Source organism: Plecotus auritus (assembly GCF_963455305.1).
Source record: "Plecotus auritus genome assembly, chromosome: X".
Classification (NCBI taxonomy): domain Eukaryota; kingdom Metazoa; phylum Chordata; class Mammalia; order Chiroptera; family Vespertilionidae; genus Plecotus; species Plecotus auritus.
In genome coordinates, this window is record NC_137784.1 from 23,923,947 (window position 1) to 23,938,117 (window position 14,171).

General features: G+C 36.8%; 1 protein-coding gene across 1 annotated transcript in view; it reads right to left on the minus strand.

Annotated features, from left to right (window-relative positions):
* DMD (dystrophin) overlaps window positions 1–14,171 on the minus strand; it is a 2,407,712-nt gene that overhangs the window by 610,321 nt on the left and 1,783,220 nt on the right. The window contains 1 exon segment of the mRNA XM_080651877.1: window positions 6,686–6,840. Within this exon segment, the coding sequence (XP_080508003.1) occupies window positions 6,686–6,840 (155 nt within the window).

Below are 14,171 nucleotides of genomic sequence, written 5' to 3' on the forward strand. Positions count from 1 at the left end.
TATTATAGAAGTCATTGATGATCTTAAGGAGTACTGCTTTTCAGTAAAGTGGTGGGGTTGGGAAAGCGAGATTGGAGTGAGTCAAAGCATAACCAGAAGCTGAAGAATAGGAAATAGTAATGTCAATTACTGCTTCATAAAATTGACGGTAAGGGGATACAAGCATACAAAAGATGGTATTCTAAAAAATATATTTTATGGCAAGGGAGTCTTGAACATGATGGTTGGCTGAAAGGAGGAGCAAGAAGAAAAAAAGAAATTGAAGATTCCAGAGAAAGACAGCACAACGTTTACTAAAAGAATATGTTGGAGAATGTGAAAGAGATCCAGCATCCAGCTAAAGTAGCTCTTTGCTGCACACATAATAGGGATCCAGAGTTTTCTTCCCTTTCCTTTTCTTGTTTCTTGAAAGTAAAAAAGAGAAAGGACATAAAAATAGAGAAGGAAGAAGTGCCTTCACCATTGCCAAAATGGCAAACACGGGTGATAATTTTTCAGTTTATCAAATATTAATTGTATTATTAAAATTGAAATGAATTATTAGGGAGGACAGGAGACTACCTAGATATTATTTAAGCACTATTTTATTTTTATGTATGTACATGCATATGCATATACATATGTTTGCATGTTCACACATACACACTATATCTTTCTAAAAACCTAGAGAGGTTGTTAAGATATCTGGGAGCTTTTGTGAGGAGCTTTCAGCCATGTTGAAACTTCTGACACTAGGACCAGCCCTCTACTTGATCAGTTTGCTCCTTGATGATTGGTAGTTGTAGAAACCCTCATATAGCAACAGACAGACAACTCAGAGTTAATGCTCATTTCTTGTTTAAAGAGGGATCCTGGAATAGAAATAAGAAAATGAAATCTCATAACAGTGTCATCATAAAGTCATCAGCCAGCTGGCAGTCTTTGAAATCTAATCCTCAGAAGCTTCTCACAATAATTTGTAATATTACATCTAATATTATCTTATCCACCAATTCATATCTGTTCACAGAGATTGAAGAGCAAGAGATGAAGTTGCAGAGGCCTACATTTCTGTCTTTATGTGTTAAGGAATAGGATCAAGAAAAGAAAATATTTTCCTACACAACTCACAGCGATGATCTATGTTTTGATCTGTATTGTTAAAACAAAGTATTTTCCTACATAGGTCACAGCGATGATCTATGTTTTGATCTGAATCATTAAACTACAGAATTTAATTAAAAAACAACTTGTTCTTTTATTCATGAATGATAGATGAATTTCTTTTAGGCCCAAAAGACTATTTATAATTATTTATATAAAACAGTAAATAAAGGTCTTATCAAAGCTACTGTGGAACTTGAAGATTCCTCTGACCTATTAATAAACTTGAACACTAAAATGTAAAAAAAAAATAGTTGACTATTATTTTTGATTGTCTTGAAACTATAGCCTGACAGTATATGATATCAAAGTAGAGTTTTTTCCAATTACATTCTTTATATCTTATTTAACATTCAACAATTTAAAACTGAATTGAAGTCTTATTGCTTTTAACAGGCTTTCAAATGTACAAAAGTTTTGCATCTATTTACCCATATGATTGAAAGTTTCAGTTTAGGCAATTCATTAGTGTTCAGTAGTAAAAATTGAACTGTTAGCCCAGCCCGGAGTGGCTCAGTGGTTGAGCATTAACCTATGAACCAGGAGGTCATGGTTGGATTCCAGGTTGCAGGCTTGATCCCCAGTGGGGGGCATGCAGGAGGCAGCCAATCAATGATTTTCATCTGATGTTTGTTACTCTTTCTCCCTCTCCGTTCCTCTCTGAGATCAATAAAAATATACTTTTTAAAAAATTGAACTGTGAGAAATAATGTACAGAATTATTTCAACAGAGTCCCTTCTACCTGAAAAGCCTTGGTTATAGATACTTTCAAAGATATGAGATACATTTTCTTCATAATCTGATATCAATATAAATAATCTCTTTTAAAAATTATGTTTACAGAGTTCACAACAAAAGTGAAAGTGTTTATATCCTGTAATAGTTGTAGTTTTTGAGACTTTAAACACCAACTCTAGAAAATAGATAAATAGAAGAAATAAGGTAGAAACAAGGAAACAGAATAATGTGAACAACTTTGTTAGGAAACAGTTTTTATTTATAAAATTTGGCAAAAACTCCTCTTGAATGAATATAGTATTTAATTGTTATAAATGTGCCCTATAAATGGCATAAGTGAATGTGGACAAAGGTGATCCAGAGCAAGACTATCCACAATTTTCTGTGATGATGGAAACATACTTTACACTGTCTAACATGTGACTCCTGAGCACTTGCTAGTTGGCTGATGAGGTGGAGAAAATAAATTTTAAGTTTTATTATCATGAATTTACATTTAAATAGCCACCTGTGGCTAGTAGCTACCCTACTGTACAGCACAAATCTAGAGGAAGAGGATGTTACTTCACTTCTGGGTTTAGCTGGGCAAGATATTGGATTAAAAAGGTCAAAATGCAAAAGATCACATAAAGAGTTTTCTTATACTTTATATATCTAGTATGAGATTTGTAAGAATGTAAAATAAGAGAAGCTGTAGTCAAGTTTAATGTGTGCAGTTGACACACACAGCATACATAGAATGTGAACTTCTATATAACTAATAGGGAATATGCTCTCATGACCTTTCAGGACAACCATTAAGCCCCAGTGGCCCATTACTATTACAATCCTATGTGAATATACTGTACAAATATACTGTACATGAATATACGAGCTGCATGAATATACTGTATTTACTTAAAGCTTTGAGTGGTTCTTTCAAGGGAACTTCATGTTGTCGTTATAGCATGCCAGTTTATCAGTTTATTCTTTCCATGCCCTTTGGCAGACATTCTCTATTGGCTCTATCTGAATTCCTGGGAACCAGAGGTGGCTTTGTGACATAATTTTGGCCCTTAAGTTCCTGGGAAAGCCATCGCTTTCCTGATACAAGCACTGCCTCTTCCCCTTCTTCTTCCTGCTGGAATGCACATGTACTGAGGAAAATGCCAAGAAAAACATGGAGACTTTAGGGATGACATTGCTGAGCAACTGAGCATTAGCATCTGCCTATCTCTGAATGTCTCTTTAAGTGAGACAAACATACCTCTATTAGGCAAACTATTGAACTTGTGTTTTCTGTTAGTTGAAACTGGAGGCCATCCTAATGTATATAGTTTTCTTCTGTGTTGAATTACTGGCACACCAAAACACTGCAGTTAGTTTTTTCTTCTTCTCATTTACATATTTAATAAAAAATGCTTGAGGGGATATTTACTATATGCCAAGCTAAGTGCTAGGCAAATATGATGGACAAGCAGCCATTGTGCATACTTTCACAGAGCCAACATTCTCATAGGAGACTGAGACCAGCGAATACTTAACTCCAGTATAGTGAGATAAGCACTATAATAAGGGGCCCAAAGAGCATTTTAAGTTTTATTATAATGAATTCACATTCAATAGCCACCTTTAAATAGCCAACCCTAAAGCATGGTAGTCAGGGAAGGCTTCCTGGAGGAATTGGCATTTATGTTGAGATCTGGTTATTAGGTAATGGAGAAGACAAAACATGGGTATGAGGAAATGAAAATAGCTCTATGTTACTTAATTGTATCAGGATGGGGGATGAGAAATGGAGGGAGAGCAGAAAATTAGGCTGTAGTTTTAAAGAAAGGCCAAATCGTGCAAGACATTGAAGTCATTTAAATGAGTGTGCACTGTCTTCAAATAATAATGGATAAGCCATTCGAGGCTTTAAAAATGGGAGGATGATGAGCAACATGAATATACTATATTTAGATAATCCTGCATTCTGTATAGAGCAAGCATGTCAAACTCAAAGGCAAACACGGGCCAGGAAAACAAGGTTTAAGTTTATGTGGGTGCAAAAAAACAAAAGTTTTAATTTTCATAGAAACATAGGTTTATTTCGATAGAGACATGCTGAATACAAAGGGCTGAAATAAATGAGTAATTATTAACATAAAATAATAGAATATTTTAATAAAATTAATATTTTTTTGAACATTAACTTACCAGACACTGAATAACTGCACAAATTAATAAACATAATGCAAATAAAGCTATTTTTCTTGTTCTCTGAAAGTGAAATATTTTCTGTTGCGCACACCAAACAAGTCAGTACAAGACTAATGACATGGCAATTGGCTGCTAAAATATTTGCTGCTAGTATTAGTGGAGAGAAATGGTGCGCCTGCACGTAAGGTGCGTAAGGGAAATGAACACAACATGATTATAGTAATCAGTCATTAGTGAACATTGTAGTTAGTTATTAATAATTATGTATAACAGGATATTGTAAAAATTAAGTTATGAAATTTTTATTAAAATTTTCTTACATACCGTTATATTGGCTGGGCCACAAAAGTATTGTTGTGGGCCACATGTGGCTCGTGGGCTGCGAGTTTGACATACTTGATGTAGAGAATGGATGGGAGGTAGGAAGACTAGAATGAGGGAAATCAGTTAGGTGAAGTCATTCAGGTAAGACATGACAGTCAAGGGATAGGTTTGAAGAGAAGGGACTGAATTTGAAAGCTATTTCGGCAGCAAATAGCTTTGTAATCACTTAGCTATTGGGGTTATGAAGAAAGAGTTAAGTATGAACTTCTGCTTTGGATAACTGAATAGGTTTTGGTAATGTTCACCGGGGAGGGGTCATTGGAAGAGAAGTAGGTGGAGACAAAGATTGTAAGAGGGCAAAGGTGAGCTCAGCGTTGTGTCTATTTGGTTTGAAGTTTCTGAGGGACATTAAACTGGAAGAAACCAGTAGGATATGCAGGCCTAAAACTCAAAAGATCATTCTCAGCTGCAAATGGTATAAATGGGTAGTCATAAGCAGACTGAAACTACACAAGTGGATGAATTTTCAGAGTATATGAGAGAAAGGAATAAGACATGCCTTTAGAGGCATGAGCCAAAATTAAATTGGAAAATTGCAGATTCTGTATGGACCAGCTAAAAATGTAATTTGGCTTCTAACGTTCTATTTTACTTTACCCATTAGAGAAATAATCATATACTTAAGTGGTAGCTTTTTAGGGACCAAGTCAAAAAATATATAAACTGGAAGCTCTTCCTCTGAGGAATCCAAAGATCTTAATAAAGTGATCAAAAGAACTGAGAGAGGTACTTGGAGATTCAAGGAGCATGAGGATGTGGAGAGAGCCATCTGCTAGAAAGAGTGGGTCAATGTGATAGACCTCCCCTGAAGCCTTGGTTTTGTGCCATGGACAAGCTTTACTTTTTGTCCCTTTTTTAGTTTACATTCCCTAAACCCACCAAGTTAATTTTTTATCTTAATTTTCTAAAGATGCTTCTCTGAAAAGCAGGTATTTCCCATTGAGATCTAACTATTGACTAGGATACTAATCAATTGCATATTAATAAGTCTTCCTGAGCATACTAGGCCCTTGTTTAATTGAACAAACAGGTACCTGGTCTATATTGGGAGCAGCAAGTCTAAACCTTGCCATTGAGAGGAGGCCCTCTCTTCACTTCAGGTTGAATCTTCTTTTCCCTGGTCATCTGAACACCATCTGGAATTCAGGACTAGAGCTGCTCTATTTGCCCAGAGTCACCAGTTTTAATCAATTTTCACAGTAGTTTTCACTCTTCAATCTCTAACTCAGTTTCAAGGTTTACTTGGTCTCTTAATTTCCATATATCAATAGGTCATTACTTCTAACTTTCTGCTTTTAGTTCAAAATCTGTTTTGTTTTTTATTTTCTTGATGGTGGCCTTTTCTTCTTATGAAAGGCCACCAAACCGACTTCTTCAGTAATTCATGTCATCACCTGGAACTCAGTTATCTTTCACTGTGGTCTTCCTCATCATTGTATAGGTACTATTTTTGCCTCTGTTTTCTGACAGAAGTAAAAATGAGTACCCAATAATTCTTAAGTTGTAGCATGAACAAGGTAGTGCTTCATTATGCAAAGAGAGTCATCATTCAAATATTTACCGGTACCCTATTATATTACCTAGTTCAGGATCTGTCAAATAAAGAAGATAGCCTATATCCTCAGGGAGTTTACACTAATGTGAAGAACAAACATTAAAATTAGTTACATAATTCATATTTTTATTTATAATTAGGATAAATGTTAATGAAAGAAAAACACAAGGTGTTAAGAGAGTGGCTAAAGAGACAGGGCCTAGTTTGAGGAGATGATGTCTCTAAGAGCTGTTAATTTCCAAATATATATAATGAGAAATAAAGGTATGAGTCATGCTACACACCACATAGATTTTCCCATTGTCTGTGTGGAGTGAGATACAATAATGGCACTATGAATAGTTATAATTCCAAAGTGACTTCCTTGTCAGATTAAGGCTGGGGCAGAATGATGGAATAGAATGATATTTCTTTGGGTAGAGTATCAAAGCAGACTGATAAATGGTTCTTTTAGCTATAAATCACTGTTTTGGTTTTGTGTAATCTCTTAGGAAAATCATGTAATTTCCCTCATCTTTAAAATAAGAGGACTTAGGCAAACCTGTGAATTTCATTAGATTATCATCTTGGATTCTCCCAAGTCTGGTTTAGCAAGATTGGGAAAACAAATCTGCATTGTCCACCCAGTGTCACCACGCCATCATTATAGCCAACAATAGTTTTAGAAATAATGTAATTCGTACCTTTTCTGAATGCTTGCCCAAGAGGCATTGATGTTCTCTGTAATTATGTGTACTTTTCTGGTATCATCTTCAGAATAATCCCGGAGAAGTTTCAGTGCCAAGTCATTTGCCACATCTACATTTATCTTCCACTGGCGGAGGTCTTTGGCCAGCTGCTATAGATGCATATGGGAAAGAGAATGGATGTCAGCTTTCTCTGAATTTTCTAATTGGAGTTTCTTTTTTTTCTTCCTAAAAATTACTTATTATATGTTTTTCAGGTTATAACATATGCTTGTTATAAAATGAAAATAACTTGTGATACATCATCTGTATATGGCATTGTGTGTCCACTACCCAAAGTCAAATCTTCCATCACCACATATTTGACTCCTTTCACTCTTTACTAACCCCCCTTACTGGCTTCCCTCTTGTAACCACTATACTGTTGTCTGCGGCTATACGTTTTTGCTTGTTTTTCTTGTTTGTTCATTTATTATTTTTATTTTTCTATTCCACATATGAGTGAAATAATACGGTTCTTGACTTTTTCCGTCTGATTTTTCACTTAGCATGATATTCTCAAGATCCATCCATGTTGTTGTGAATGGCAATATTTCATCTTTTCTTATGGTTGAGTAGTATTCCATAGTATATATAAAATTGTACACTTGAAACCTATATAATTTTACTAACCAATGTGATCTAAATAAATGTAATTACAAAATAAAAAAACCTAGTACAAATGTGTATAAAGATTAAATCTTAAAACGCTTCTTAAGTAGCTTCTGAATCCTCTACATGACTGCTTTTTACCTAGTATGTGGTTTAGTCTATCCCATTTTTAGTCTAACCCATTTTTCATGACAAAACTTTTCAAATGCAGCACGTTGAGTAAGAACCAGTATCAGGTATTTCAATTTAGTAGCAATTAATTGGAAATAAACTGATCTTAATTGTTTTTATCAGGAGAGAAAAAAACTATAAAAATAAGCTCCCATATCACTGTTGAATATGTGACATATGCCAACTCTGAACAGAATTCATCTCTTCATTAACTTGTTGAATTGTTTTTGTAATTAGTGCCATCTACTGGTATTCAACTAAAGCTGCATATTGAGAACATTGAACATCAAAGGAACAATGCTGTTATTCCAGTTATGAACTTTTTGAAGGATCAGTTTACTCATAATACTTTAAAAATATTCTACTTTAAAATTAGAATAAAATTGAAAATATAAGAATCTTTTAAAACCAAATGACCTATGTTTCCTTTGGCAATTTAGTATTATCAAACTATGTATTTCATCACTTGAAATATCATACATCAAAGAAAGAAATAGACCAACAAACACTTTATCTGGAAGCATATTAACCCCAAATTTCTATTAGGCATTGGGGCAAGTGCATGGAGAAGGCTTTTAAGCATTAAGATAATATTAAATTGCTAAGACAGTTTTATCAAACTCAATATACTGGGTTAAGCCATTGATAAATGGACAAAAATATAGGAACAGGTCATTCAAACAAGAGAGAGAATAAAGAGTTTTTATAAAAAAAGAAAATTACCAAACCCCAACATATTTATGGCTTAGAACTAGCAGAAGACCAGCTGGATCCAACATGGCAGCTAAATTCACCTTGTTGTAACCCCTAGCATCATTATATTCTCATTGGAATATGTCAGCATACTAAACAACACACCCCAGTGCTGTCGTGATCTGAAATGGAAAGCCCGTATAAGGACACATCTGCCTGGGCTCTTCAGAGAAGTCTTCTTCCCTTTCCCAGAAAAAAATCCTGAATATTCCTCCCCCGTATTGAATGCCCTACACTTTCATTAAATGAGCCCCAATAAAAGAAGTAAACTCTACGAGGAAGGGTTGCTTTGCCTATGCAGTAATCTTCTCTCTGCCCGAATCCACTAATAAACTCCTTTTCATTGTAAACGCTAAAAATAATTAACTTAAAAAAAAAACCAACAGAATACTGAATCAAGATGGCACAATTTTACACCAATTAAATGAATATAAAATAAAATTCAAAGCTAGAAAGACTGGTAAAATAAGCACATTCATGAACTACTGCTGGGAAGAGTATGTATTAGGGTAATTTGGCAATAGATATCAAGTGACATACAAACCCTTACTTCCATTTACCCAGTAATCTCACTTTTGGTATTTTGCCCTAATCAAATATTAAAAGAAGAAAGATAAATACATCATAGAAATAAAAATCTTTATTAACTAAAATAATAACATAATGCATCAACCCAGAGGTCTCCTCTGTAGTAAAAGTGTACAGAAATCATAAGTAAAAGACAGACTATAACTTCTATCTAAACTGTATTTCCTAAATCTGTAAGAATGCATACTCATGAGCAAGAAGGGCAACAGAGGAAATTGAAAAGTAATGATTCTGAAAAGTAATCATCCTATCTAATAAAGAGAGAATATGCTAATTGACCCTCATGCTGTCACAAAGATGCCAGCACCCACAGCCAATAAGGAGGGAATATGCCAATTGATTGCCACGCCCTCAAAGATGGCAGCGCCCAGAACACAAGATGGCGGCTCCCAGTCCCCTCAGACCTGCTGGGGTGGCAGGCCTGCCTCCAGAGTCCCCAGTCCCCTCAGCCCCCCAGCCGCCCAGGGCCAGCCTGAGGCGCAGGCAAGCCTTGGATGGCAGCTGCCCAGCCACCCAGGGCCGCCCAAGGCTCAGGTAACCAGGGCCTGCCAAGGCTTGTGCTGCTGGCAGTGGCAGCAGCAGCAGAGGTGTGATGGGGCGTTGCCTGCCTCTGATCTCCAGGTCACCTCCCATCCCTGAGGGCTCCCAGACTGTGAGAGGGGGCAGGCCGGGCTGAGGGACCCCCCCTCCAGTGCATGAATTTTCATGCACCGGGCCTCTAGTTTGTTTTAATAATTGTTCTTTTATGTTACTACTAGAGGCCCGGTGTATGGGTTGGGGGGGATCAGGCTGAAACAGGCAGTCCAACATCCCCCGAGGGATGTAGTAGTACATGAAGTGGCAAGTAGCTGGGGAGGAGCTGAAGCCTAGGCCAGGCACCTCGCCGATCCCGCTCATCCCACCCTGCTGTGCCTGCCACTGCTGCTGCTCAGTAGCTGCTGCTTGGTAGTGCTGCCGTGGAAGCAGGAGAGGCTTGCGCAGCCGCAGCTGCGCTTGCCAGCCATGAGCCCGATGTCTGGCACCCTTCAGTCAGCTGAGCAGCACTCCCGCTGTGGGAGGCCACTGACCACCAGGGGGCAGCTCCTGCATTGAGCGTCTGCCTCCTGGTTGTCAGTGTGCATCATGGTGACTGGTTGACCGGTTGTTTAGTTGTTTAGGCTTTTAGATATATAGATGATATTTATATAGTAATAAAAATCAAATACTAGTGCTTTTAGCATAGTTTCAGTATCTTTGGGTGGACTCCTGTTCCTTGAAAATATATAATCTATATAAAATCCTGCATTTCTCAGTTAACTAGAACATCTTATTCTAGCATCAAACAAAATTACATTTATTATATGTAGTAAATAGACTCAGATAACCAAATGAATACTAATAAGCTAAAACCAATACCACTAACTTTTGCTATGAAAGCAAAAAGAGAGTTTTATTTATTTATTTATAATTTATTTATTTTTAAAAAATATTTTTATTGATTTCAGAGAGGAAGGGAGAGAGACAGAGATATAGAAACATCAATATGAGAGAGAAACATCAATCAACTGCCTCCTGCATATCCCCTTGACCAAGCCCGCAACCCAGGCATGTGCCCTTGACCAGAATCGAACCTGGCACCCTTCAGTCCAGAGGCCAATGCTCTAGCCACTGAGCCAAACCAGCTAGGGCTCAATAGCCTTTTAAGTTCTAGTTTTGTTGTCTGCAAAACAGGATGGGGCTACTTATTTTGCTTATGCCTTAGGTTTGTCATGAGGTCAAAATCAAAATCAAATTGCTTGGAAAATTATAAAACAGTACATTAATATATTTATGGACAAAAAGTCTACATATTGGGTTTTTGTCTCTTTGAATATACTAAGAGATTCATAAAAAAATATTTAGCTCTGTGAGCTAATAGCTAAGAGCTTATTTGCTCTTAGATCCATTCTCTGCCCATCTCCTACTCTACTTGGTACTGCAGATGGACTAAACCACTTAAGTCTTAAGGGATCAGAATTTCCCAGGATTTCTTGCTAGATGGCTTCTAGCTGGATCTGGCAGGTGAGGCCCTGGTGTGAAATGAAAGAACATGAGGAAAGGTGAAACTAGTGGATCTCCCCCTCTTCCTATGTGAGCCATGTGTTTGTGTCTCCTTTTCCCACTGGACAGACCCTCCCTCTGTAGTTTCAGTATCTTCTGTGCAGCCTGAACAGTGGGCAAGTTAGCACCAGATGGCTCTGGGTTCTGGGTTCTGGTAACATTTGTTGGCCCTCCAGCCCTTGAGGTGTAACAGCTTCCTGATGTTGCTAAATTCCAGGTTGCCTCCCTGTCTCCTACTGGGTTTCTCAACTCCTTCATTAGCCATGGAACCAGTTCTCTGTATTGAATTCCCTGTTTGAAATATCTAGTATGGTTTCTAGACTGGATCCTGATAATACAAACTGAAAGAAATCTCACAGCAAATGACCAGACGTACAATTACACAGGAGAAATTTAACATACTAGTTATGTTACAAAAGGGAAAGTTAATTATCCTCTGTGCCTCAGTTTCATAAAATACAAAGCATAAATTTTGCAAAATATCACACTTTACATCTTGCAAACTTCTCTCCAGTTTCAGAGGAAGAAGTTACTCTTGTGCTATGGGAAGCTGATACTTACATCTGGAAACTCATGTATTCTGGATCCTCCCCTCCATGTACTACTGCTCTTTTTGTGTCTTTTCAACCTCTAGTCTCTTTGAAAAGTCTTTCTCCATTGCTTTTAAACACAATCTCTCCCCCACCATTAAACAACAACAAAAAATCTGCTCTCTATCATTTTCTTTCCCTTCATAGTTATATTCCTTAGAAGGCAACTGTTCACTCATTACCTCAACTTGATTACATAGCTGGTACTCTATAATTCATCAAAATCAGGTTTTGCCATTGCCACCCACATAAACTGTTCTGACAGAAGCCACCATAGCAAATTGGACTATTAGCCTCAATTCTTTACCGCACTCTGTATCCATGCCCTTTGCGATGTAGCTTTGAATTTCCTGCTACAAAAAGCACTTATCTTCCCTGCCCTTGACAATGAATTTAGCCATATGTCTTGCTTTGCCTAATCCTAATGAGATGTTAATAGGAGAGACACAAGCAAAGGTTTTAAATGTGCTCCTGCAGTGGAGCTAGTCCTTTTGTACTTCTACCATCACCAGGAGACAAAAATGCCCTGGGCTAGCCTGCTTATCCCTGAAGAAGGATGAGTGGAGAAGAACCACCCCAATCAACCTGCACACTGAAGCAATGCCACCCCAGCAGAAAATAATACATATTTGGTTTATTAAAACAATAACTAAACAATTTACTTCTAAGTTTGAAGGTGTCTGTTATGCAGCATTTTTGTTAAAATAGTTAACTGATTCAGTTACCAATGGCCAATGTCTGTAGAAAGTTATAGGTTCTTATTTACATGATTTATTTGCAGCAACTGGTGCTATTGACTACTCTGCTCTTCTTGAGGCACCAGCCTTTCTCATACCCCTCTCTTTGGATCTCCTCTATGCTCTATTATGTTTAAAGTTTTTCTTTTTCTGCCTGTCCCTTAAATGTTGGTGTTCCCCTAGGTTCTGTCTCTAGTCCAATCTTCTTCCTCTGCAGTTTAAGTTAATCTTCAAATGGAGGAGGAGGGAGGGAGCATACTCATAGTGAGATTGCATCATAATTTTCTCTTATATCCAAATCTTCTATCCCCATTGCCAATGCCTTTAGTGAATCCCTCATCATCTCTTGCTTGGACTCTGCAATAGCCTTTTCATTGGTTCCCTCCCTCCCCTCTCAAACTAGTTCTTCCATACACAGACATCTGCTCAAGAGATCTTTTTGAAATGCAAGTAGAAACACATTACTTCTCTGTAAAAGCTTTCACTGTCTATTACCTACAAGACAAAGTTCAAACCTCTCTTCTTGGATTACATGGCCCTCAAATATAAGACCCTTACCTACACAATCACTTTCATCTTTTGTTATCTCCTTTCCTTTTACCCAATCCGATAATTGCCCATATGAGAACAGAAAAACTCTGAAGGGTTAAGTGACTTGTTGAAGATAACATCCTAGTCAGTGAAAGAGGCATTGCAAAAATGCAGGTTTCTTGACTCCAATATTTGGGGTTCAATCTAGTTAAAGAAGATATGCTTCCATATAAAAGAATTTAAGGAAAATGATTTGGTTTATTATAATTGAACTTTGAAGAATAGAAAATAATCTCCTTGATGAGTATAGCAAGATGAAAATTACTGTGTATAATAAAGTAAGACATTGCCAAAGACAGCAGAAAATAATACATATTTGGTTTATTAAAAAATCACTAAACAATTTACTTCTAAATATGAATTAATGTTCTATAAATCTTTATTGGGGAAAAAGAAACTATTTCTTTCTTGTCTGTGTGAATTAAAATGACCTATAAAACCTTTTTATGGATTTATAATAGAAACATTAAAATATCTGTAAGGAAGCTATTTCAAAAGTAAATCCTCTCACCATTAACTTGGAGATTCATCTATTAAACCTCTGACATTACCAAACAACTCTGTTTCAGAAGGTAACACTCTATACAGGGAATACTATTTAAAAAAATGGCACTCATTTTCCAGCCTACTGGAAATGATTAATCTTTTCAATAGCTTTGAGGACTATATACTAAAGTTGTTCCTTTTTTGTCCTTTCAACAATGACTATAAGCTGAGAGCAGGCTAGTAAATGTGTTATCGGCCAACCCATTAGAGTTCCATTATTTTCTGTCTTACATGGCTTCATGTAATGAATTTTTATAATTAAACTAATGGCATACAATTTATTTCCCCCCTCTTTACTTTCAGGCCCCATTTCTCTTCCAGCTTCTTTAGAATAAGTTTTGTACAGAAAAAAGGGAAGAAAGGTCTCCAAGTGCTTCATTACCTTAATTTCATTATGACATTTTGGAAAGCATTCTCGTTATCTGGCCTCTCATGTTAATTTGCTGAGTTTATTAAAAGGCATAAGAAGTGTTGTAATTAACAAATCACCCAGCTACCTCAGGCATCTAAGAGAAATTTGGTAGAGAGGGCGTGGAAATGGTTGGGTGGAAATGACTCCAGAGAGAATGCCAGAGGACAGATTCCCAAGAAAGTGACATTTTCTGCACTAATTTTTAGATCCCATAAACCTACTGTGGTAGAGTGCATTATTGTTCATAAACATTCAGTGCCTTCTCATGCCAGAGGATTATACATCTGTGCCCCATTGAATTAGCAAAGGCAATGGAACTGATTTTTAGCTACTTGTTACTTCCAGGCAGAAGGTTTAAGAGCTAA